A 26,179-nucleotide genomic window follows, 5' to 3' on the forward strand; every position below is an offset into this window, starting at 1 on the left:
CAGCATCTGGAGAACAATTCAGATCCAAAACATGCTGCTTACACACACTCAAACATGCACACACACTCCTATCAGCCAAGCCTGTGAAATTACAACATTTTGTGCAGCTCTTTCGAGGGATGTCTGTTTCCCTCACTAGTGCTTTCCATGGAAAATTCTGAGGCCATTCTCATATCAAGCCAGCCAACACACACACACAACTCACCAGCAGTCCATAATTGTACAAGCAGCACATATCTAATCTCAATCAGCTGTAGGGCAGCTTTGCGTGCTTAAAGGAAATCACCAATCTCACGATTCACTGACCAAAAATAGCTGACTACTACATCTCACAACAAATGCAAATGTGCCAGTACTAGTCCACTAGTACAATCAGTTCTCTGTCTAATAAGTGAACTCAGAACTAAGGTGCAGGCCTTGCTGACACAAGTGGTAAACTGTGTACACACTACAAAAAATCGAAATCTTTAAATAGAATGGGACACTCTGGAGTAGCAGCGCTGAGCCTAGCCCACTGGGCCCGTGGGAGAGAGGGGTATACAGCCCCCCAGCGCCGGGTTGTGGAGCAGTGGAACTGTGTTGTCTGGAGTGCTGGAGCAGCGGTCATGATCCAGAACTTATCGTCCAACACCAGTGACCTCACTAATGCTCGTGTGGCTGAATGCAACCAAATCCTCATAGCAATGTTCCAACATTTAGTGTAAAGCCTTCCCAGAAGCGTAGAGGCTGTTACTGAGGCAAAGGAGGACAAACTCTCTAATAATATCCTTCATTTAGGGTATTAATGAGCAGGAGGACATATAGCATATCTGCTGCTACTAAGTACCAACTTTTCTGTTTTACTCCCCGGATGGTTTTATGCCAGAAGCTTTTACGCCTCTTAGTTCGAAAGTGTTTATTTTGTTTTTTTCAAAGTCAGTACGGCAATTTTTTACTACAAACAACTGATCTGTCAATTCCGGATAAGGTGAAGGTGAAGGCCAGTGTATGTGTATCGTGAGATATCAATCTAGGAACTGGTAACAGGTTTTTTTTACAGCTGAACTGCCGCTCAGCATAGACCACACATGCCAGGTCAAATGTTTTTAGATAAGTTGACTAAAATAGGCTTTGTGGGAGGAGTTCTGTGAAGCAGCCTTGGCCTAATAAATTAACAGTACCTTGTGATGCAAAGATCAAACAGCAAAAGTCCAGCAGTCATCGTAGTAGATCCACACTAAACCCCTGCCCCCCCACACACATATACGCAATGTTAGCACATTCTCTAACTGACCATCTTCATAGTTAGACGCTGGACAAGCCATGACCAAAACAAGGCTCATCTCCATGGCGACAGGGGACATAAAAACATTGTTGGATTAAATCAGATCTGCCAGTGTTGTGTGAATTGTTCCAGATCGCAAATGCATTATCGCTGTGACTCAGGCGTATGTTTTATCTGTGGATGAGTTCAGCTGCACACACATTTGGGGAGCACTTATGTTCTGCTCAGTACTACAAAACTCTGTAGGTGGTTTTAAGCTTTTGATGATCTGAAATAATCTGCTGTAGTTCCAGAAAAGCTAGCTGAGTTTTAGAACATCTCTTAATGGCTACTGTGTTCCACTGCGCGTTCCAGATCATTTCCAGAACATTAAACTGTTTTAGCGTCTCCATTTGGATAGGCCCAGTCCATTCACGGCCACTCCATCACTCTACCGTTTATTATTTCATTCCTGTGTTCCCACACTCATCCCTCCGTTCAACCGTTTGCTGTGGTCTGTCCGCTTTCCACCGGCTCTTTTATACATTCTGATGTCTCTGTCTGCCGCCTTGCACACACAACCAGAAACATATGGGGCCAAGAGGGTGCCAAGCGTTCAAAAACACACACACACACACACACACACAGCATGCTAACACTGGTACGGTACGTGCATGCTCTCTCTCTCATACACACACACATACACACAAACACACGCACAGTAGACAAGAACACATATGCACACACACTCCATGTTCACACAGCTGTCAGAAGTGTTGAGAACAGCAAAACGTCTGGCAGAGAAACTTACAGTAATCACGAGCAGCTGTATCATATACACATGGGCACACACACACACACAGACACACACACACACACTGATGCACACAGCCATAACAAAGAAAGTTACTCATAGTGTCCTACTCAGTGACTTTCAGCAGCCTTGCCTAAAATGTGTGTGTTACAGGCAAGGGGTGATACTGAGTCACAACTATGAAAGACTCAATGGGGATTCCCTGCTGTGTTTACACTGGGTTTCCATGGCAACAGGCACACAGTTGGACAGTACAGTGTGTGAGTGTGTCTGTGTGTCAAAAATAGAATGTGCATGTCAGAAGGAAATGTACAGCATTCATGAACAGTGTGAGAAACATGGAAAAAATAGAGGAGAGAGAGAGGGAGAGAAATGTAACAGCAGACAAACAACCTCATTGTTCTTATCCTTTCAGTTGTCAGCAAGAAATGCTACCTACCTTTCGACCCTCTATACCAGATAAACCAACAGGACCGAGAATCCCAGGATCTCCCTACAAACAAACACACAAGCAACATCAATCAAAATCAATCAATAATCAAAGCTGGGAAATCCAGCAATATTGTTTGAATTGTGTTCAGTGATGCCACTTTTTCTCTTCAATTTAAAACTGACTGAGCCTCTACCACAAAGCTAAAGCACTGAGTCACTGCAGTCGTTATCACAAAGCTAAAACACTGAGTCACTGCAGTCGTTATCACAAAGCTGAAGCACTGGGTCAATAGCATTTTTACCACAAAGCTACAGGGCTTGATCACTACACTGACTTTCAAAAAAACAGCTCTAGCACAAAGCTACTGCACTACACTGACTATTGCAAAGCTGAAGGGCTGGGTTACTAGCATCACTGTCACAAAACTAAAGCTCTGGATCACTCAAGTCTTGACCGAGTCACTAGCTTCACTTCCACAAAGTTCAAGTGCTAGACCACTAGAGTCTCTACACAAATCTATAGCAGTGGATCACTAGTTACTAAACACAAACTTAAGCAGCCTGAGGCATAGGCCATTTTTCATTAACATCAATGTGATTGTAGCTACAATAACAGAATGAGGAGGCCTATAATACAGGGTGATTTAAGAAGATTAATCCGATTTCAAAGCGCCATATTCTTACGACCGTGAGGCGCCTAGTAACCAATCACATAGCAACTGAAAGATGGGGTCATAGAGTTTCTGACTGTCACTGGAAGATGGCTCCCTTCAGTCTGCGAGGAGATGAGACCCCTGAGCAGAAAGAGTTCTGCGTTCTCCACTTCAATAAGAGTGAATCCGTCATAACTGTGCAGCGTGATTTTCGTGGGCAGTGAACCTCCAACAGCTCAGAGCGTTCATCGTTGGTTCCACAACACTGGATGATCTCCGAAATCACACTGAAAGAGCTGTGAGTGCAGCGACACCCGACATGCTCAATCCAGTATGGGATGAATTTGACTATGGCGTTGATGTTGTCCGTACAGCTGGAGGAGGTTCATATTCAGCACTTATAAAATTACATAATAAACTTTGATTCACCCTGTATAATAATAATCTAACTAGAACAGACTAAATACTAAGACTGTATATGACAGCGTATATCACCAGCCACAGAACTAAATACTAAAACACCAAGAGTAACTAAAGAGGCTTTTGCACATATAGAAATCCACCTAAACACACCGAGACACACATAGTCACACACACAGAGTAACACTGTTCATTACATCAGTCCATATATGAACTACAATCTTCCATCTACAGATGGTGTTGATATGAGCTGGTTTTTGAGGGAACATGTAGTTCAATAAACAATTAAAATTCACGCTGGTGAACTAGTTTGTTTTTTGCAACTGTCAGTAACAAGTGACATTGTGTTGATGAGGAATATTTTTCAGAAAAAAGATAAAACAGTCCACCCTCTTGCTCTCTACTTGCTCAGCCTTCAAATTTGCATGGTTAAAGTTGAAAGAGATTAACTTGGCACAAATCGAAATTTAATGCTACCGGAAGTAAATCGACCTCTCACGTTCTCGTGTCCTTTCTCATTCAAGTGAACAGGCTTTTTAGAAAAGCCAATTTAAGGTTTAAGGTTTTTGGTAAAATGCTTGTTTGATTTCAGTTAGGACAAAAAGGCACCAGAAACTTCAGCATTATAGTATCTCTGAAATTATATGACTCAAGATGAAAACAAGCACTATTAAGAGCCTGGACACTCACTTTCTCTCCTATAGGAGCTTTTCCAGGAGAGAGTCCAGGGTCACCCTTTTTCCCCTGAAAAAAGATGGTAAGAGACAGATTGTAAACTGTTCTAAATTTGTTACCTGAGCTTTGACAATACAACAGTGTAATTAGATGTCAATAAAACAGCCTGAATTAACTTGGAAAAAATGAGAGAGAGATGAAAAGTGTCTGTAATGTACAGTAACTGGCTGACACCTTAATTTGCTATTCAGAAGTCCACATTATTTCACTTGTAATATACCCCTATATATTAGAAAAAGAGAGAGAGGGAGAGAGTGAGGTGCATACCTTAAACCCTGGGGGACCTGGTCGTCCTGGGTTACCGTGTGGTCCGGGTGGTCCCTGTAACAACACACATACACACACACATACACACAAAATACACACAAAATAAATGAACAAAACAGACACATTCTGTTATTATGTAGTTCATGCTCAGATCAGAAAAGAGTTAAAAAACATAAGATGAAATATTTTTTTCATAATAATTTAACTTATAAACATGAGAAATCCCCATCAAAGAGGACAACAGTCTCTGACCTGTTACACTCTGACATTTGAACTCCATTGAGCCCAACCTCTGTGTGCATAGTACCTAGTGCCACATTTCCTGCCTTGAGTCAAGGGTCACACCAGAGGTCAAGGTCTCTTCAGTGGCAGCAGCTAAGCTAATCAGTCAGAATGTTTTTGAAGCCTCCACAACCTGGCCAAGTGCCGGGAAAGCTTCAAATCGAGTCAATCGAAGGGCTCATTTCAAGGGGGAATGAAAATGTGTACCCACTTCGAGAGATGAATTTGACTTGGTGAACTACGACCAAGAACAAGGGATATTTTGTGTTATCTGCTACATGCACCCAAATCTGACTGAGAAGTAGCTAGGTTAGCTGCAGAAGTATGCATCAAACCATGTGCGAACGCTATATAAGTGTGCTTTTTGATAACATTAATTTTATATAGATATATATCTCAGTGTGAAATGCGACTCTTTATTGAGCTGCTGGCAAGCAATAAGGGGTAAAATAGGTGGGCTGAGAAGCCCTTGCTGTGAAAACAATTCACAGCCACAGCTCTCTACAAGGACGGTCATAAAGAGATAAAACAGGCAGCACAGCTGCAGCTTTCTTGATTTCAAAAAGTCATGTATCACTGCCATAATCAAAAATAGAATTTAAATACACTGAAAAAACACATTTACAAATGTTGACTTGCTTGCTCACCTACACAGATGAAAATCCAGGTTCCTTTTAGATTTTGTAAATCATACATACTTCCATCACAATATATTCCATCAACATTATTGAAGAAAACAAAAAAGTGTGTGTGTGTTTGCCTAGTCCGCAAAGGCCAGAGCACATAGACCCAACAAGTACAAACACTAACGTTCTAACGCCAGCAGTTGTTTTAGAAAGTTTTTAATACAGAACTAATAAACCAAACAAACTAGAAAAGTATGAATGAGAGAGAACACATTCTAGAACAGAGTGAAAAGAGAAGAATATTCCAGAACAGTGTGAATGGGGACAGTATTCTACAACAGTGTGAATGGAGAAGAACATTCTAGAACAGAGTGAAAAGAAGAGAATCTTCCAAAACAGTGTGAATGGGGAGAACATTCTAGAACAGAGTGAAAAGAAGAGAATCTTCCAAAACAGTGTGAATGGGGAGAACATTCTGGAAAAGTATGAATTTCATTGCAACCAAGCAGGAGCACATCCAATATAACTAATCAGTTGTTTGAAGACTAAGACCAACTGATTAAACAAGTAGAATCAGATGTACTTCTGCTTGTTTGGATTAAAAACCTGTGCCGGTCCTTTGTGGATAAGATTGGTGACCCCTGGCCAAGACTAATGCTTTTTCTTATTGACAACTTGTCATTTGTCGCATTGGTTCCAGTTTTTTTAAATCTAAACATGAATGGTTGATTCCACTGTTCTTTCTTAATTATGCTGGAGGTTAATCTGATAGTTTGGCCTTCAGTTCAGCTCCTGAAGTCCTAATGAATGGGAGAACTCGCTTGGTTGTAGCTATACACATAACACAGGAAACCAAATCCTGATTAGACAACTTTTGCTCAGCAGGGCTGTTCAAGAATTTAACTGTTTGGTTTGCAACAAAAACAATAATGAAAAAGGAGTATTACTACAATACATGCATGCTCTGAAGACCTAGAAGGCCCTGAGGGTTCCTCAGTGATAAAAATATGTTTGTTCTCTCATTGGGTGAGATGGTGGGATTGTCCTCACGGGCTAACTGCGGGCCCCACTTTCAGGCAGCCCCATTCCAGTTGCAGTCTTCGAGTCTCTCGGCAGTCACATACAGGTGGCACACCAACCAAACGTTTGGTTTTGTTGGTGTCTGCAAGGTCAGTGTGCTCTGGACGCAAAGGTGAATGGGAAGTATGTGTGGATGTGTGTGAATGGCTGTGTGTCTGTGGCTCTGGTGGTGAATGAGCAAGTGTCTGCTTGAGTGGATGTGTGTGCTTGCATAATGTGTGGAGGTGGAGAGCAGAGTGTGTGTATGTTTGTGCATGGTTCATAGGTTGAGTGGTTTTAGAGTATAAATAATGAATTGGTGCTTTTACTTAAACAAATGCTCTCTTTAACCAAGAAAAACACTCATGCAGAATCACACAGAAAAAACACATTCAGAACTAGCCCCCCCCGCCAGCCCCCCGCCCCCACCAACACACATGCAGATTGACACACAAAAATAGAGATACATGCTGAGACACAAACGGACACACACAGCCCAACTTGCCCCCTGGGCTCAACACTCTGGCAGACCCGTAGTGCGTGTTGACAGTAGTTGCTAAGGCAACACCTCACACCCTTGTGTGTCCCTGCCAAAGGTCAAGGGTGAGACACTGAGCATGTGTGTGTTATACGGGTGTGAGGTGCGGACGTGTGTACGTGGGTGTGTGTGTGTGCAGCCAAGGTGACCATCATACACTGAAGTGGGTGTCCTCAGATGCTCTCTCTCTCTATAGCTCTGTCTTTATCTTCATCTCTCTTCTTTTTCTTTTTCTATCTACTTCTTTCTTTCTGTCTTTTTTCTTTCTCTCCCTCTCTCTGTATTATTTGTTTTCTCTCTATCTCTTTATTACATTACTTATATATACAGTCCTATGCAAAATTTTAAATACCCCAAATTACACGTTCTGTTGGTTTTCTCAGTGAAAGTAAGTCAACACATCCTCTACACGGAACAACTTTATATGACATATTCCTGCTTATTTTAGTGCACCATTTCTATTTCTATTCTATGTATTAAAGTAAAACATAAAATATAAAATGTGTCAAAACTTTGGCACAGACTACATTAAAATGTACAGAACTGTGTTCTCTGTAGATGATGTTTTATTATGCTCAACAAAACAAGTAATTCAACCAGGGTTGCCAAACTTTTGCATATGACTGCAGTACAATGTATAGGGAAACAAGGAAAAGAAACTCCTTCGAGGTAAGACACTTTACTCAATCACCTGTCTAAAGGATGGGGCCAAATCTAATCTCACCACATTTACCGAATGGCTATGCTATAACTAATTCTGCAATTAAAGTAGTCGATATCGTATGAGCTAGTTCCCATGAGGTAGAAAACCCCAGGTTTGGTTACAGTTTTTTTCTCGATGCCTCCAGCCATCGCATAAATTTGTTTAAATGCATGACCAGCACACCTATTTAACTTAATGAAGTACTGATTAGTACTGAACCACATATTTGATGATAAATACTGGTTAATCAAACACACTCACACACACAAAATCACCACTTTTGTGTCAATGTTTTTTGTATTCATTCTAATATTATCTAATATTAGCACAATTATCTAATACTGGCACAATATCAGCATGTGGTGCAGGGCGCAGTAAGCAGTGCTGTCGCCTTACAGCAGGAAGGGCCTGGTTCCAGCAAGAAGGGCCTGGGTTTGATCCCAGAACCAGCGGCCATATTACAGAAACGTCTTAAGTCTGAAATCTTATCTTATCTGTTTAGTCACCATGACAACTTTAGTTAGGACTGAATTTAGGACAGAAGCTATTACAGAACAACAGTTCTTAAGTTCATAATCTTATCCTAAGTCCAGATAAGAAAACGGTAAATCTCCTAAATTCTGTCCAAACTTTAAGACAAACCCAGAGGTGTCTTAACTTCTGTTTTAACCTGCTGTTTCTATTGTTTTGTGCTGTTAGGCAGCACAAAGTAAGTTAAGAGTAAGTTAAGATCTCTTGACCTGAGATCAAATGCCGAAAATAAGATTCCTAAATTAAGATGAGATTTGCTTCTGTATTACGAATTTGTGAAAAATCTTATCTTGACCTGTCAGATCTTAAGTTAAGACAAAAAGATAGGAAGTTTCTGTAATACGGCCCCTGGGTCCTATCTGTGTGGAGTTTGCATGTTCTTCCCACGTCTGCATGGGTTTTCTCCAGGTGCTCCGGTTTCCTCCCACAGTCCAAAGACACACACTTGGAGACACTAAATTGCTCCTAGGTGTGAGAGTGTGTGTGTGATTGTATATGTCTGTGTGTCTGCCCTGTGATAGACTGGTGATCTGTCCAGGTTGTTTCCGGCCTTCTACCCAAAGAACGCTGGGACAGGCACCCTCTGTGACCCAGGAGGATAAGCAGCTTAGAAGATGAATGTGTGTTTTAGGGCCCACTGCAAAATTAACGAAAAATGACGCCAGCCCCAAAATCTTGGTTTAACAACTGTTTACTGGCACAGGCCTAGTTTCTCAGTTTCGTAAATGCGAAATGATCTATAGATAAATCTGAAAACTTTAATCGCAGAGAAGAAAGTTTACTGAACAGAGAGAGAGACAGAGTGGTCCTGGTTTGGGTTTCATCCTTTGGTCAGTCTGATAAAACAACATACAGTCCACACACTCACACACACACACACACACATAAACATACACATACACACACACACACACAGTAAAACTCCAAAGACAGAGTTTCGTGTGTGTGTGCATTAGTAAAACATTTTACAGGCTGCTGCATTTAAACTCTCAAAGGTGTTTTTATACACACTTCTTCCTGTTTATACCTGTTTATACCCCCTACCACACACATACACACACACCACACACTTACCCGTGGTCCTCTCTTCCCTGGCAGTCCTGGCTTTCCTGGAGGTCCCTGAATTCCCTAAAAAAGACAAGAGCACAAAGTTACACACACACACACACACACACACACACACACACACACACACACTGCAACACTGTGAAAAATGGGCTCTAGTTTCAGCAGAGTAAAATATAATCATGCTCTGTCCATGACTGTCTCTCTGTCTGTGTGTGTGTGTGTGTGTGTGTGTGTCAGATGAGCTACAGCTCAATGTTTAGAAACTAAACAAAACAGAGAGGAAACAGGAAGTCATTAGAATGAATTTCCTTTTCCTGATAAAGGAGTAAAGGAGCTCGCTCTCAATCATGTGTGTGGCCCACTTTTATATCCCTTTCATGCATGGTGTCCACACACGTGGACAGTTCCTTTTATAATATAGGTGATGCAGTGTTCAGAAAAAAAGTCTTTCAAAATGTCGATGTTTTTAAGAAAAATTAACAATTAATTATGACAATACACTTCTACACATAAATAATTTAATTACAAAACACTGTAAATCCAGCCACAACAATAAGAGCCTTTAAAAGAGCAACAGCTGATATGTAACACAAAAAGACCCACATTTTTACAAATGTGCCAATACGGAAATAGATGCCGAGACAGATGCCGATGTCTAATATTTTACGTGTACATATTTGCCCCAAAAAAATGACAGTTATATGTAGAGGGTTACAAATGCAGTAAAATGAACAAAATGCAGATATTTTCCCGCATCAAGCTAGCATTCCCGAAAAGCTCTGTTCTTCTTTTTGAGTAATTATCTGCTAATACTGATATGATTTCCATATCACATTGCATTTATAACATTCATCGTCTGCATTTCATGTAGAATGTCAATCAGACCAAGTGTTTCTGTACAGTGTGAGCACAAAAATGTAGGCTTTGTTTGTACACGATAGTCTATTCAAACATAGTTACAGCGTGAGTCACCAAAGAACAAGATTTCTAAAATTGCACAGTGTATGTCTGGCTTTAGACGACATTCAACTACAGCTCAACCAGCCAATCAGAAGACTCTAACAACACATAAAACTCGAAACGTGAGGTCCTCAGATTAGCCTCGGATGTGATTCCTGTTGTGAGACTGCTGTTGAAAAAGATAGATAAGGATCAAAACTATGAAACGTACTTCACTTACGGTTTCTGACATGGAAAAAAACATACTTTTCTCCACTGCAACGCTACTCCATCTAGGTAGCTAATGTCACATAGCTAGCTAATGCACGCTGTTTAAAATCAGGTAGATTTCACTTCATTCTAAGCAGGTTACTCATTAATGGTAACAGTATCAACAAGTACCAAAAAACATGTTATGCACTTATGCATCCCTTCTTGAAATGAAATCCTTCATATCTTCTTCCGTCATACATGCTTCACTAAACATCACACGCAAGTTCATGCCAACAAAACAGTTCAGCCAACAACAAGTAATAGACAGCAAGAAAGATTTCGCAGTCATCTAAACTGAACGACTTCAGGACTGAATCCAAACCAGCACTCCGGGATCTGATATAATTAAAAAAATAGTGACTGAAGCAATATGAACTAAGTATTTTCTTTTAATAAAGACACAAACATGTGAAAGTATGAAATATGCAGTTATTAGAAAAAAAAGAGTGTAAATGTCAATGTATGGGAAATCTACAATATGGGAAAAACAAACAAGCGGGAAAAAAATGTAAAAAAGTTCTCTCTTTTTCTCTGCCCCCCCCCACCCCCAAATGCCACGTGGCATGGGATGAAAGGGCTCCATTGAGGAAAGCTCTCAAAGGGGGAGGTGTGTGTGTGTATTTATGCAAAGAATCTCTAAGGGTTACAGCTATGCCTCTACAGATAGAGTGCGAGACAGTGGCTTTTTCAACCAAGGGTCTCCCTCTGTCATGAACTCACATATACACACAGTGTCCACTGCTGTGCAAATACATATACTTCTCAAAGTGCTGAATCTGCACTGATGCTCGTGGCTCCTCTGATGTCACTGTGTGAGTGTGTGTGTGTGTGTGTGTGTGTGTGTTTAGGGTGGGGCTAGCGTTATTATAGTAGAACAGGGTTAATGAGAGGGTCTCCCACTCATTAAGTGTGTGCCAAATGTGCGTGTGCTTCTGCCTGGGTGTGTAAGTTATTTTAAGACGGTAAGCAGGTGCACACTTCGTGTGTGTGTGTGTGTGTGTGAATGAGAGGGTGTCTTCTTCATTAAATGCATCTGGGGTGTGTCAGCATGGTAAGTTAGCATTAGAGTGTGTGTGTTTACGGTGTGTGATGGTGTGCTTCAGCTAATAAACCTTGAGTAATAACAGAGAACTCACAGCTCTCTCACGTACATGCACACACACACATGCCCCTGGCAATGTCAGCTCTGCAGTTTACCCCTCTAATTGTAGTGATACACACACACACGTCTAGTCCATCATTTCTGAAAAGCTGTCTAGCTCTAGGTGTGTCACCACAGCCCCTTCTTATCCACTGAATCCTGTAATCCTCTACTTGTATTTTTTTCCTCTCAGATCTCCACTCACTGCTCATATTCTGCAAAGAGATTACTAGGGATGGCCATTTCAGTCAAATTTGGTATTCGAATACACCAATCAGCCACAATTAAAACCATCTCCTTGTATTACTGTTGTACTCATTGTCCATTTTATCAGTTCCACTTTACCATATTAGAGCACTCTGTGTTTCTACAGTTACAGCCTGTAGTCCATCTGTTTCTCTGCATACTTTGTTAGCCTCCTTTCAGCCTGTTCTTCAGTGGTCAGGACCCCCACTGGACCACCATAGTGCAGGTATTATTTGGGTGGTGGGTCATTCTCAGCACCGCAGAGACACTGACGTGATGATGGTGTGTCAGTGTGTGTTGTGCTGGTACGAGTGGATCTGACACAGCAGTGCTGCTGGAGTTTTTAAACACTGTGTCCACTCACTGTCCACTCCTACCGTGTTGGTCCACCTTGTAGATGTAAAGTCAGGGACGACATTTCATCTGCTGCTGCAGTTTGTGTTGGTCATACTCTAGTCCTTCATCAGTGGTCACAGGACGCTGCCCACTGGACGCTGTCGGCTGGATGATTTTGGTTCTCAGACCAGCAGCGACACTGGTGTGTTTAAAAACTCCAGCAGCACTGCTGTGTCTGATCCACTCACACCAGCGCAACACACACGGACACACCACCACCACGTCAGTGTTACTGCAGTGCTGAGAATAATCCACCACCCAAATAGTACCTGCTCTGTGAGGGTCCATGGGGGTCCTGGCGACTGAAGAACAGGGTAAAAGGGGGCTAACAAAGTATGCAGAGAAACAGATGGACTACAGTCTGTAACTGTAGAACTACAAAGTTCATTTATATGGTAAATGGAGCTGATAAAAAGGACAATGAATGTAGAAACAAGGACATGGTTTCAATATAATGGCTCATCGGTATATGTTAAAGGCTGCTGCACACTAGACGTCACCAGAGACAGTGACACCACCCAACATCTTACTATTATAGGATAATATCACAGTATTACAGTAATCGTACTGTTACTGTACTACAAACCCAGACAACAAATCCATAGTAATTGACATGTGGCTTGAAATTTACAGACAAAGGTGTCAACCTGAAGTCTTTAAGATAAATAGACAAATGTTAATTGTCTGTTTTCACTTCAGGTAATGTTACTAGCCTAGACGCACTGTACTTCACCTTATACTTTTTTCAGCTGGAAAACAGCCTGTGAAGAGTCAGTTAGGTGATAATAAATCTAAAAAAGTCATTAAATTATACAGAGGGTTTTATTCCACTGCATCTATATGAGCAGAGCTTATAGTAAAACCTCTCATCAGTAGTGTTTAGACGGCTGCAGTAGTCTTTTTTGGGCTAAACAGACTACAACATCAGATGCAGGTTCTACAACCCTCTGTTGAAGCATAAAAAGGATCAATTGATACAAAGCCATGTGACGTTAGAAAGAAGCTAACGTGCACATAAAAAATCCAAATTTACTATTTGAGTTTTTAAACTTTCACGACTATTCGAATATTCAGTTCAGGTAAATGCTCCTAACAGGTAATGTAAGTTTACTGCCAACTAATCAGCACTGTGTGAACTGTAGGCCTAAATCATCTGTTTTTTGTCCAGTGTTAGGGTTAGCCAGTGTGTAATACAATGTCAGGAACCACATAAACAAGTCTATTTGAGATTATTTAACAACTTCATACAGTCTGAAGCAAGTGTGTGATAATTTAGTATTACAGTTTGAGTGATGCAAACAGCTGGGTATAAACTGACATTACTTGTTAGCTACATGTTAACTGCTTCTTAGACCTAGCAAAACTGAAGAAGCAAACTGCAGACACTAAACATCTTTTGACCTACTACATCTGGTGAGAGTTGTATGAATTAGATTACTTTCTAAACTATTTCTTTGAAGCTTGAAAGGGCTGTGCTCGAACTAATATAACCAGGACACAAGACTATCGCGTTATTGAGTGTGTTTACATTCACTTAATAATGTAATCATAATCAGATTTCTGTAGTTATCTGATTATTTAAATGGTCAAGTAAAAAACATACTCCAATTTCTTAGAACGGAGTAAGGTTGAGAAATCTGTTTTTTGCTCAGTAATCAGACTTCTCAGCGCGTGTAAACTCCTACTTTGGTTTCTTTCAGATTTCTCAGTCTGCGCATGTGAGAAAACAGACCACAGTAACGGAAATAAGTAAGCAGCATTTAACGCAGCACCCACGAGACGGCAACAAAACACTTTTGGAGCATCCCTGAAACCATTTACATGCTTGCTAAAATGAAGAATTTAAATATCCTCCATCTTCTAGATGATGTATGTTCATATTTTCAGGTTAAGCGGATCTTTAAAAAAGCTTCAACATGAAGGTAGAATTTTTTATGTACGTTTACCTTATGTAGACCCACAGTTTTCCCATGACCTGATTACCCAAGTGTATATAAACGCATTGACTGGATTACTGACAAAATCTGATTTTCAGTTTCAGTTATGGAATTATTTAGTGCATGTAAACTCATTCACTGTTACAGGATGTAATTTTCCACTTCGTCCCAAATTTCAGCCTTGTTTCCATGCAAATACAAGGATGAGGATTCCTGTGTGTGTTCAGTAACCACGTCACATGAAATGTTAACTGTTTACTGTTGAACCTGACCTTTGACCTTGCTTTGAAAGCAAGACGTTTGACCCTCTCGCAAATAAAGAGGGTGATGGAGAAATGGGTGGCAGGGGTGTCAAACGCGTCAAACACACAAATGTGTGAATGCACAGAGGCTCAGACAACACACACACACACACACACCAACACACAGCACCACCATACACATATCTCCCTAGACCTCTGCCATTTGCTTAGATTGTAGTACTTTCTGTGGTCAGACCAGACACCGCAACATAAAATAGCAACACATTACGCTAAACACCAAATTCATCTACTGCTGCAAGGCTGACAAGCTTTACAGAATACTGGTACAATTCCAATTCAACGTAAGAAGAAACTGTAGCTGTGTAACTGTACCTGTTTTTGACAGAATACCTAAATTCAAAGTGTTATTAAGACTATGAAAGGTCACCCTGAGAGGATAGATCAGGTATAGTGTTTCTGACATGTAGGCAAAATGTTAAAGCATAAACATCCAATTGACGGGCTAAGAAGAATGTTCCGCAAATTCAGCTGTTGTAGAATTGCTAGCTGTGCCTGTCAATTGATTGGGGGAGCAATTATAATCTAATAATCTATTCAATGTGTTCCACACAGTGAAAGGCTACAGAACAACACTTATCTACAACAAAACATTTATCTACATTGATGCAGATACAGGGGATAGAGAAATAGACACTTTTTGTGTCAGCCTTTACTGTTTAACAGTTTATACTTCTGTAAATAAAATTGCAGTAAAATTCCAGGAAAAGCAATAAGATATGGCAGCTAATCTGCAAGCAGAAAAGAAAAAAACAATACACTTCTGTAAATTCAATTACAGTAAAAATGATTTAATTTGGATTTTTACCCAATTTTTATGGACAATTTCCACCTATGAGCTAGGTCTCCCAGTATATTATAAGAAGCCACCTAGCCAGGAGGGTGAGGGCTAGCATGGGTTTCCTCCAAACTCCTTAACTCCATAACAGGCAAACATCACAACATATTGCACAGAAGAGATTTATGAATACAGCTAGTAGCTGTAGTAGTAATTCACTGACAACAGTGCTGCCATGTGATTAACCAAAGAAAGGTGCAAGAACATCTGAACAAGCACCCTGCAAAGTGTGTAGCAGCAATATTACTGTGGTAGCACAGGTTATCCAAAACTTTCAATGGATTAAAATTAAGCAAATTAAAATATTTGTGGACCCATCATAATTAGAAAATATCCCACATGAAATGTAGGAAGGAAAAAAGGCTTGAAAAAAATCCAAATTATCTTATGTTTTAGATTCTTCAATATAGCTATTCTTCGCTCACAAATGGTACAGGCAGTGCCTCAGACATCAGTTTGATAACACACACACACCCAAACACGCACAAACACTGTATAAGACCAACTGGCCACTTACCGAAGGTCCGGAATCTCCCTTTTCGCCTGGTGGTCCCCTTAGAGAAGCAAACAGTGTTGGATCCAGATCCCAATTTTGAAATCCATCTGCGGCTAGAACTGTATGTGTCTCTAAGGTTAGCATGGCTGTCGGTAGGGTAGCAGGAGGTTTCGGGGTCTTTGTGGGGATTTTCGGGGTTGGCAGGGTGCTCTGGGGCATCTTTAAAACAAGAGGGGTGAATGGTGTGGACCTGGGCGTAGGTAGGGTGTGTCTGGGTGTGCGTTGGGTGCTGGTTTTGGGCTGTGGTGTTTTTTTACCTGGGCTAGAGGTTGTTTTTTTGGGGATAATCGGACCCTGGTCAGATAAAGACATTAACATGTCTGTTTGTCTCTTAGTGGAGCTGGCTGCAGTGGGTGCAGTAATGTGTGGGGGTTTCACTGATGTTTTCTTGCTATCTGGAGTGGGTTTTGCAGGAGAGGGCTTGAGATGAAGGGCTTTCTGAGATGTGGGTTTGACTGCTGTAGATTTTGTGGGTGTGGGTTTAGAGGGCTTCAATAGTGCTGGCTTGGACCCAGAAGGTTTTGAGTTTGTGGGTTTTGACGCAGCAGTGGATTTGGTGCTGTTGGATTTTGAAACAGTGGGTTTGGTGCTGTTGGGCTTTGAGATGGTGGGTTTGGTGCTGTTGGGCTTTGAGATGGTGGGTTTGGTGCTGTTGGATTTTGAGACAGTAGGTTTGGTGCTGTTGGGTTTTAGGACGGTGGGTTTTGTGCTAATGGGTTTTGAGACAGATGGTTTAGTACTGGTGGGTTTTGTAGTTGCAGGCTTTGACCAAGAAGGTTTAGCTGTAACAGATTTAGACTGAGTTCTTGCTGTGGTGGATTTGAACCCTGCTGGTTTGGTCATGGCCGTTGGTCTGGAGGCAGTGGATTTGGGGCTAATTTTGGGCAAGGTTTTGGGTGCCCTGAGAGTGGGCATGGGAGTTGCAGTGCTTAAGCGTTCTCGTGGTGGTGGTTCGAGTCGTGTCCCAGTTGGGGGTAGAGGAGTGGACGTGGGAGAAAAGGTTTTGGGTCGGGACCCCATGACCGCATTATTCTCTTCTAAAACAGGCCCGGCAGTTCCACTCAGGGGTATCCATGGGATGCCAGTTGCGGGGGTATGATTAGAAGACAAATTTTGGGCCGAGGTGGGTGAGGCATGGCGATGAGGAAGGGGCAGTAGGATAGGGGGCGGGGCTGGCCTGTAGGTGTCATTTTCTCTGCACTGCCTGCGGATGGCACTGCAGTAGTTTGTTTGTGCCCGTGCAGTGGGCACGATGTCGAATTGGCATACGGCGCCCTCAAATGGGGCGACACCCGGCAACAGGGCACTGCTACCACCCAGCCGGAATGTCCCGCGAGGGTCCAAACGGGCTAGAGGGGGCAAGGGTAGCTTCTGGGACACACCCCCATTGTCACTGTGGTTACAGGCAGGCAGCAAGGTGACTGTCTGGCCGGCCAGGATGATGGCCAGGTTGTGCCAACGGCCGTCATGGAGGTTATAGGGGAAGCTGATGGAGTTCTGGGGTCCAGAGTGGAGTGTTAATGTCCCAGGGGAAATCTCCAGGCCCAGCTGGATTCGAGAGCCGGAAAAGACGGAGAAGAGGAAGGCGGAGTTGACACGGTGCGAGCGAACACTCAGCAGAAGTGTGGAGTTCCAGAAAAGGTCAGGTGGGAGCAAGGTGCGCGTTGCTGTGGTAACCCGCGCTCGGGGAGTGAGGATGACTCCGGAGCGAAGAGAGATGACCCCAACAGGGACGGAGCGGGACCCCTGCTCGGCGCGCAGAGACAGACGCTGCAGCACGTCCACATCTACAACACACACAGATTTACACACACAGATTTAATCCCTCAAAACTCCATGGTTATTATTTAGATATTACACCTGAGGATTATTGTCTAATAACTACTATAAATTATTCTTCAGCTGTTAAGAAACTAATATGTAAGGTGTGTATTTGAGAGCAAAGATCCATATACCATGATCAAGGAATTAATACATGCATACACATACAGATTTTTTCACACATGTATTCCAATTTACACACACATACATTGATACATGCTTACATATGCAGAATTACAAATATTCATGAACACATAAATGCACTCCTGCCAAACTGTTCATATATTGGACACACACACATGAACCCATGCATGCCCACACTCACTGAAATACACTCCCCGTCCACTTTGTAGCTCCATCTTGCTACAAAGACTGGAGCCCATCTGTTGATTCACAATTTGTGTCTGCCCTCTTAGCCCTTCATTAATTAGTTCAGTTGGATGTTGGATGGTAGACCACTCTCAACCTAGCAGTCACACTGATGTGTGTAAAAACACATGGGGGGTGAGTACGCTGCGGGTTGGACTGGAGGAGTGGGGAGAGTTCTTGTTGTTTAACAAAAATAAAATAAAAACTTCAGCAACATCACTGTGCTTGAAACCTAGAACCAGCACCACACACATTACATGCCACTTCCATGTCAGGGTCACTGCTGCGCTGAGAATGGACCACCATCCAAATAATATCTGGACAACAGCGGGACTGTGGTAAAAAAAAAAAAATTCCACTGGCACAGCAGACTCCCTTGTGGTCCTTGAGCATAAAAAGAAGACCCAACTCTTTGTGAAGCAGGTAAGCAGGCATTAATCTAAGTACTTAGCGAAATGCACTGTATTGCACTAATGCAATGTCTTAGTTCTGTATCTTTCTTTCTAGGTATTAGCACTGGTTTTTATTTCTGGCAGTGTCTTAGCTCAAGGGTAGTTTGGATTCTCATCTATTTATACTAGCTAGGATACTTTCTCTTAGTCTCTTAGACAACAAAGTCACTCTGAATAAGAGCATCTGCTAAATTCCATAAATGTGAATGTAAAATGATGAACAGAGAAGAGGGTGGCTGATTAATTGGCAGCGACAGATGAGCAATAGTAAGTAGAACCTCCACTCCAGTGGACAGTGAGTGAAATTACAAAGTAGGAGTTTCTAATAAAGTAGTGGAGGGTGGGCATAAAAATGTATACTGATGTATAATAGTGATGTATATGATATCTGCAAATCTTAACTACGTCTTCACTCAAACAGATAAAATCCTCCATTCTTTTCGGCTGCCTTCACTTGCAAAATACTACAACTGGCACCCTCCGTTTCTCGGCTGTTATCGTATTGCTGCTGTTGCAGCTCCTGATATTTACATACAGAGCTGTGTATTACATCATAATCACATAAATGTGTGAACACTTTGTAACACCAGGGGTGTGTGTGTGTGCAGGTTCCTCTGGGAAAACATGATTTAAGACAGAGAGCGAAGTGAGTCAATATCAGTAGTAAGCACTTCTCAATGTCTCTGTGTGTGTGAGATCACTTTGTTCCTTAACGCCCCTAAGGAGGGAGCGTTAAAAGGCCACAGTCAGCTTGAGTGTACGCATGTGTGTGTATGAGTGAGTGTGTATATATGTGCGTTAATAGGTGTCCGCACAAGCGCATGTATTGGTGTGTCCGAGATTGTGTGCGCATATATTAAAATGCCTCCCAAAATTAGTAGTAAGGCACCCTGTCAAGTCCGAAATACATGTCTGAATATAATCCTGCTTGCAGAGGTTCCTCCATTTGGCCATGTTTTAGCCATGGTTTGATGTATCCTTTGATGAAAATTAACTTTTATCAGCATTTTTAACATAATCATATCATAATCATTTTACTTTTTTATTTCTAAATCACAGCTATTTTCATTTTCTCAGAACTATTACAGATAAAACAGCTTGTTTTCAGCTTTGTTGTTTCAAGCTATTTTAGCTTGTGAAAGAAACATTAGCTGGTTGGCTAAACTAATCTAACTGGTCTTTTATTATGTTTTGCTGCAAGTGTCTGTTTGCTAATTTAGCTAATGTAAGCTAACATTCATGGTAAGCTAATGCTTAGGTAAGTTTTGAGCATTCAAGCTTCTTTCCGTAAGGTGAATGTTGAACCTAGGTGAAACACCACATTCTGGTTCCTAAAAGTGCAGTGTCCCAGCCTTTTTAAAACCCTAAACTGTTTTTCTTAATTTTTTTCTGGGTAAAAAAACACTAACAGCTAAAGGTCCACTGCTAGCGGTGAGCTATGGGTATCCTAGCAACAATGTGACATATTTCTGCCTTAAATGCGCATCTAAAATGTGATTCGGTTACAGGTAACTTCATCACAACACTGCCGTGTAAGCCACAGTCTGAACGCTGGCCTTACCGGCTATGCACACATACACACACAAACGCACACACATACATAAAGTGTCTAACCAGCTCTGAGGCACACACAACAGACAAAACAGCTGAGCCTGTAAGAAACCTAATTCATGCATACACACACACACCTTTTCTTTAACGCATTAGATTTGGGTTTCTGCCTGTAACTTAACCGTGTATCACACTGCCAGGTTTAACATCACCACATAAGCGTGTGTGAGTAAGTGTGTGTTTCCAGCTTACATCAGCAGTCAAAGGGCAATAAACACATACACACGGGAAACTTACACTCTGCAGATCTATAAAGTTACAGAAAAGGATGGAAAAAGTGCAGTAAGTAGATTGCTGTGTGTGAGTTCATACTCTATGTGCATGTCCATCTGTGTGTGTGTGTATGTGTGTATGTGTGCAGCTAATGTAAGAATTCCCAAGCTGATCTTGTGCAGCAGAATTTTATTAAACTTTGTTAAACATCTATGAGCCAACAATTTTTAAAGACTTCAAGCCTGACCACTTACACTTATACTATTAAAATTGCAAAAACATGCTCCATAGATAAATATAAATACAAGAAAGGGTGGGCAATATGACAATATCTGTCACTATTTGGATATATTACATCACAATATGCTTTCCTGGGCATAGCGTGGACATCAACAGCACTTACAGAACATTGCCCAACTGCATGTTTTCTTAGAAAGTGTGCAAAATTGGTAGGTATGCACTGATGAGAATTCTAAGCTGATGCCGATACTCTATATTTTTCATTGGCATATTTGCCAAAGGAGATGTCAATTTAACAGTATTTTTGAAAGCAATGTAGCACTACTAGAGCTTTTTTGAACATTTCAAATAATCAAACAAAAAAAGTAAATGCAGTGATGTACATCGTATCAAGAAAAAGCCTTGTGATTTTATACTTTTGCCACATTGCTCCCTGCAATATATATATATTAAGGTCAAAATACACACACAGTTATACATATACACACAAACACACTTACAAACTACAATGCACTTACAAAATGTGCTCTGTGGATGAATACACATACATATGCATGTAACTCACCTTCAGACAGAACTTGTGTGAGTCCCAAATAAGTGGTACAGCACAGAAGAGTACACAGAAGTAGAGCTTTCCTACAAAGAGGGAGGGAGAGAGAGAGAGAGAGAGAGAGAGAAAGACAGAAAAAGAGAGAGACAGTTATTAATTCAAAGTAATTAAAGGTCTTTATCTCACACCAATTCTACATAACAAACAAAACTAGAAAACTGTTTTGAATAAAATGTAAGCATTGTAACTGATGAGCCAACTGATATCCAGATGAGCCAGAATAAGCCAAAGCACCCCTCACAGCATCAGCACCAGCTCACCAGTGTCTACACCAGGGCTGCCAAAGTGTGGCCTGTGTGCCACAAGTAGGCCCACGAGAACATTTAATTTGGTCTGACAGAAAGTTACTGGAGAAAAACATATTTGTATACTATATATAATTTGTTAAATTCTTAAAATTGTACTTTAATATGAGTAATAAGTAAGTATAAAGTATTATAGTCATAAAATATGGTGTAATGTTAGAAAATATGTTTAAAACTTTTTAAAACCTACATCTTTTCTTAAAAAATACTAAACATAGCACTTTGGTTGGGCCACAACCAGCACCACCACCCCACCCACCACCCCCCAAGACAAAAGGTTTGGGCACCCCGGACTACACATACATATAGATTTTCCTTATGGTGTCTCTCACTTGTCTGGTTACTGAAGGTAATATCAGACCAAGCACATCAAGGATTCACACTGGCTTGAGTTTTCTTTCCGCTCATTTAGAACAAGGGCAATGCTTCAGTAACAATCAGTATTTGGACTGATATCAGCAGAAAATGCTGGATCAGACATCGGAGGGGAAAAAAAATAACAAATTCAGTCCAACCCAGTAACAAATCTATTCTGAAATAGCACTCATTCCCACTGTGTGATATGTTGTTAGCTGTGTAGTTCTTCCTTGGGGTTCACAGAGTGATTAAGTAGTTTCAGCACCATAGCCAACCTATTGGCTATTACTCAAGGTTTCTATAATGCTATCAGAACAGAAAAAGTGGCACTGAGCTCAGCCCCCCTGTACACCATTCACCAATGGTCAGTTTCTGACCACAGGACCACTGTTGACCAGATATTATTTGGGTGGTGAACCATTCTCAGCACAGAAGTGACAACGACACGGCAGCTGGTACGAGCTGGTGTGTGGTGGTGGTACAAGAGACACGGGGGTGATTGACAGGTCAGCTATACATAGCCAGACCCCTAAGGTGTGAGTGTGTGTGTGTGTGTTTTTGGACAGCTGCTTTATCCATTATCCATTACCAGTAAAGGTACACACACAACCAGACTCCCTGAGGAGTGACATACCTGCAGCAGGAAGTAAGCCGTCTAACCACAGACCCCCTCCACCAACCAGAACCCAGCACTCTGACCTCACACTTAGTAAGCAACCACAAACAGATGAGTGAGACAGTTTGCGTGCGTGTGTGTGTGCATAGACACATTCATGAACTGGAATGATGTTTGAACCACACACATATTTAACATGTCTAGAGCCCAGCAAACAGAGTAAGATCACTGAGGGATGCACAAGCTGAGTGTGTGTGTGGCCGGTAGATGGCACTGATGCTCAGATGCAGCGCTGATTCACAAGAACTGAGAAATGCACCAACTCAGAGAAAAGAAAACAAACTGTCACCCAAAAACAGCAGGACCACACACACACACACACACACACACACACACACACACACTCACATCACATTTCCCTATATTAACACTCATTAATACTTTATTAACGGTACTAGTAATTAGTAATACAAAACAATAACTGCACTAACAGGAAGGCAGTTTTAAAATAAGAGGGCCCACAAAACAGTATGGAACTGAGCTTTTTAAAAATGCACTAAAACAATACACTATATTTTGCTACAAATGCTTATGCTTATAAAATATAAAGGAAATTAAGAATTTATTGAGCTATATATAGTATAAAATACTGCCCCTGTCCAAAGAAAAACATGCATCTCCAAAACAGTAACTTTACAGAAGATGGCAAAAACGTTCTTAACTTGCAACGTAAGTTAACGTAATGTTTTATTCCAAGTGGTTTTGGAGAATTTCTACTGGTCCATTCATCATGAATTTTTCACACAACGTAAAGAACAGCTGCTGTGTTGAAACGATCCCGAAAAATCAAAATAGACAAAAAGGGAGATTCATGTTTTTATTTGGACGGTGACAATTTGTTTGTTCTCTCATTGGGTGAGGAGGTGGGGTTAGGATAGCTTCTTCACGAGCCAACTTTGGCCCACAGACCACACTCTGGGCAGTCCTGCGTTAAAAAACTCTTGAAATGCTATTAAGAGTCATAATGGATTCATTAAAATGACTGTTATTGCTTTGTTGTTACGGCTAACATGCTTTTTCTATGGCCTGTCAGAGGAAGAGAGAGATTGCATACAGACATCCATGTTCTCTCTCACCAACATCCGTCAGCTGAGCTGTGGAAATTTTCCACTACGGCTGGGTGGAGGTGTGTATGCGCATGTGTTTGGGAGTGCTAAAGGAATTCCACACACTGACTGACCAGGAGCTGGAAACCTGAGAGTTACCTGCATAAAATAAAGCCTGTCAGAACACACACACTTTGTGGGGGACCAAATCCCCCAAGTATGATGAAAACAGGAACATTTTGAGGTTGTAATGGACATCTGGCTGCCCTCCACGTAAAAGAAGCCAAATTTGATCTCTTGATTGCTGAGGTTAAGGCTGGGTTAGGTGCGTGTGCGAGGTTAAGGTTAGGGCTGGGTTAGGTGGAGCTCAGGCACATTTACACACACTTATAAACACCACACACACTAGTACATGTGTGCAACAATAGCACTAAGTGTTTTACAGGTGAGTGTGTTAAAGACTGACCATAAGCACGCTTTGTCATTTGAGATTTAGGCAAGCAAGTCTCTCCCTCTCTCTAGCGCTTCCTAGTGGATCTGCTCAAAAGCAACACTGAAAACTATAAGTGGTTAAGTAAGTAGTTAAACCAAGAATGCTGAGTCCTGTTTTTATCCAAATGAAAAACACTTTAACATGTTCTCCTCATTTATCTATTTAGCACACATTTGTCAAATCTCTAATAGTGGGACACATCAGTTTGTCATTTCTGTTGGATTCATTCATCATGTTCATTCAACGTTTCCACAACCTGAACTGTATTAGACTCATTCATTCATGTTTAAGGTCTGCTTTTTCATGTCCGATTCATTCATTCAATCAACCAATCGCTTGTTCATTCAGCAGTTAGGCACCACTCACACTCATTTGTGCACATATACTGTAAAAGTCAGTTGCTGTTTTAACTTAAAGTTAACTTATACTGTAAGAAACCAGGACGCCTTAACATTTTGAGTTCAGTGAACTAATAGTAACAGAACAACAGTCAGTGTGTCGACGTATTATTTAAAGCACATTAAGAGGAACATTTTAAGGCAATCAAGTTACTTTTTTTAAGCTAAAACACCAAGTAATTTCTACAGTGGGCTTACTCTCTCTCTCTCTCTCTCTCTCTCTCTCTCTCTCTTTCTCTCTCTCTCTGACTCAGAAAAATAACTTGTTGTATGAACTTAATTCTATTATGCCACACATTTCCATTCAATCAAACAGAGCAGAGTCAACATTTTGTAACTTCAACATAAACTTGAAACATTCCAGTGCAATTTATTTCAGTTTCACTGGAACGGAATTCAGTTTGACCCAACATAAACAGTTTTCATTCAGTTTTCCAGCACGCACCCCAGCGCTTCTAAATGAAGCAAACAGCCACTTCTGCATACAGAAACGACCAGGAGCACAATGACAATAAAACATCACCACCAACAACAACAACATCAACAACATATAAAACACCACCACCACCAACAACAACAGACTCTAGGGAATCGCGAGGCTGTGCACGCTCCACCAGCTACACGTGGATCCTCCAGATCAGCAAAGTATACAGGTAGCACAACACTCCATTCATACAGAGCACTCTCTCTCTCTGTCTCTCTCTCTCTTCCCATACACCTGTATATTCACATAATCTCCACACTTATATACATAAACACCCATACAAACACAATGATATTCTTATACAACCACACTTATTAGAGCATTATTAGAACCACCAGGATTAAAACCTGATGGTTTGGCTTTCTAATGGGAATTGGATTAATGGTTGCCACTAGACACCACTATTTTCCTGTAGGACCCCTGTACATCCCATTAGGAAACCATCAGGAAAACACAAAATACCATTAGTGACAACTAGACACCACCAGAAACCAAAAGAAACTTTTAATGGTTTCTTTGATTTTTTTGAGCAGAGGTTTCTCGCTACACCTACCCCCCCCCCTTCCCCGACTCCCGAATCCCGAATCCGGTAAGGTGAAGAGCTCGTGCACTCACGTTGCCCACTCGTGAGAGGTCCCGCGCTCTCTCCTTGGGGTCGCTAAATTCATTTGTATTCATTTGTCCCGCCGCTCCAAACCCTGAGCCGTTACCGTCCGCGTGCCCGCGAGCGCCAGCCGTCGTCCTCTCTCTCGCGCATCGGTTTGAGCCGCGCGCGAGCGATCCCGGGTGTGTGTGGTGGTGGTAGTGGTGGGTGGTGGGTGGAGGGTGGGGGGTGCGCTACCGGTCCGCCCAGCGAGAGCACCGTAAATCCGAGAGCGACGCTACGCCAGCGAGTGTGTATGTTGTGTCCCGCACCATGAACGGCGCTGCGCGAGGCTTCGCTCCCGGAGGCGCGAGCGCAGCAGATTCAAGGCCGGTAAACACACATCCTTTAAAGAGACGCGTGGTGGTGGTGGTGGGGGGGCCACATACCGCCCACCACAATCACACACCGCCCACCGGGGAGGAGCAGACAGTAATGTCACGA

General features: G+C 41.7%; 1 protein-coding gene across 1 annotated transcript in view; it reads right to left on the reverse strand.

The window, feature by feature from the left end:
- The window catches only part of col27a1a (collagen, type XXVII, alpha 1a), an 87,248-nt gene extending 61,347 nt beyond the window's left edge, over positions 1 to 25,901 (reverse strand). Inside the window, exons 1-7 of the mRNA XM_036587661.1 lie at positions 25,708 to 25,901; positions 21,289 to 21,359; positions 15,979 to 17,804; positions 9,378 to 9,431; positions 4,565 to 4,618; positions 4,253 to 4,306; positions 2,497 to 2,550 (exon numbers count right to left, since the gene is read on the reverse strand). Coding sequence (XP_036443554.1) covers positions 2,497 to 2,550; positions 4,253 to 4,306; positions 4,565 to 4,618; positions 9,378 to 9,431; positions 15,979 to 17,804; positions 21,289 to 21,359; positions 25,708 to 25,760 — 2,166 coding nt within the window. The 5' untranslated portion in view covers positions 25,761 to 25,901. The remainder of the gene's footprint in view (positions 1 to 2,496; positions 2,551 to 4,252; positions 4,307 to 4,564; positions 4,619 to 9,377; positions 9,432 to 15,978; positions 17,805 to 21,288; positions 21,360 to 25,707) is intronic.
- Positions 25,902 to 26,179: the final 278 nt, after the last annotated feature.

Source organism: Colossoma macropomum, unplaced genomic scaffold (assembly GCF_904425465.1).
Source record: "Colossoma macropomum unplaced genomic scaffold, Colossoma_macropomum, whole genome shotgun sequence".
Classification (NCBI taxonomy): domain Eukaryota; kingdom Metazoa; phylum Chordata; class Actinopteri; order Characiformes; family Serrasalmidae; genus Colossoma; species Colossoma macropomum.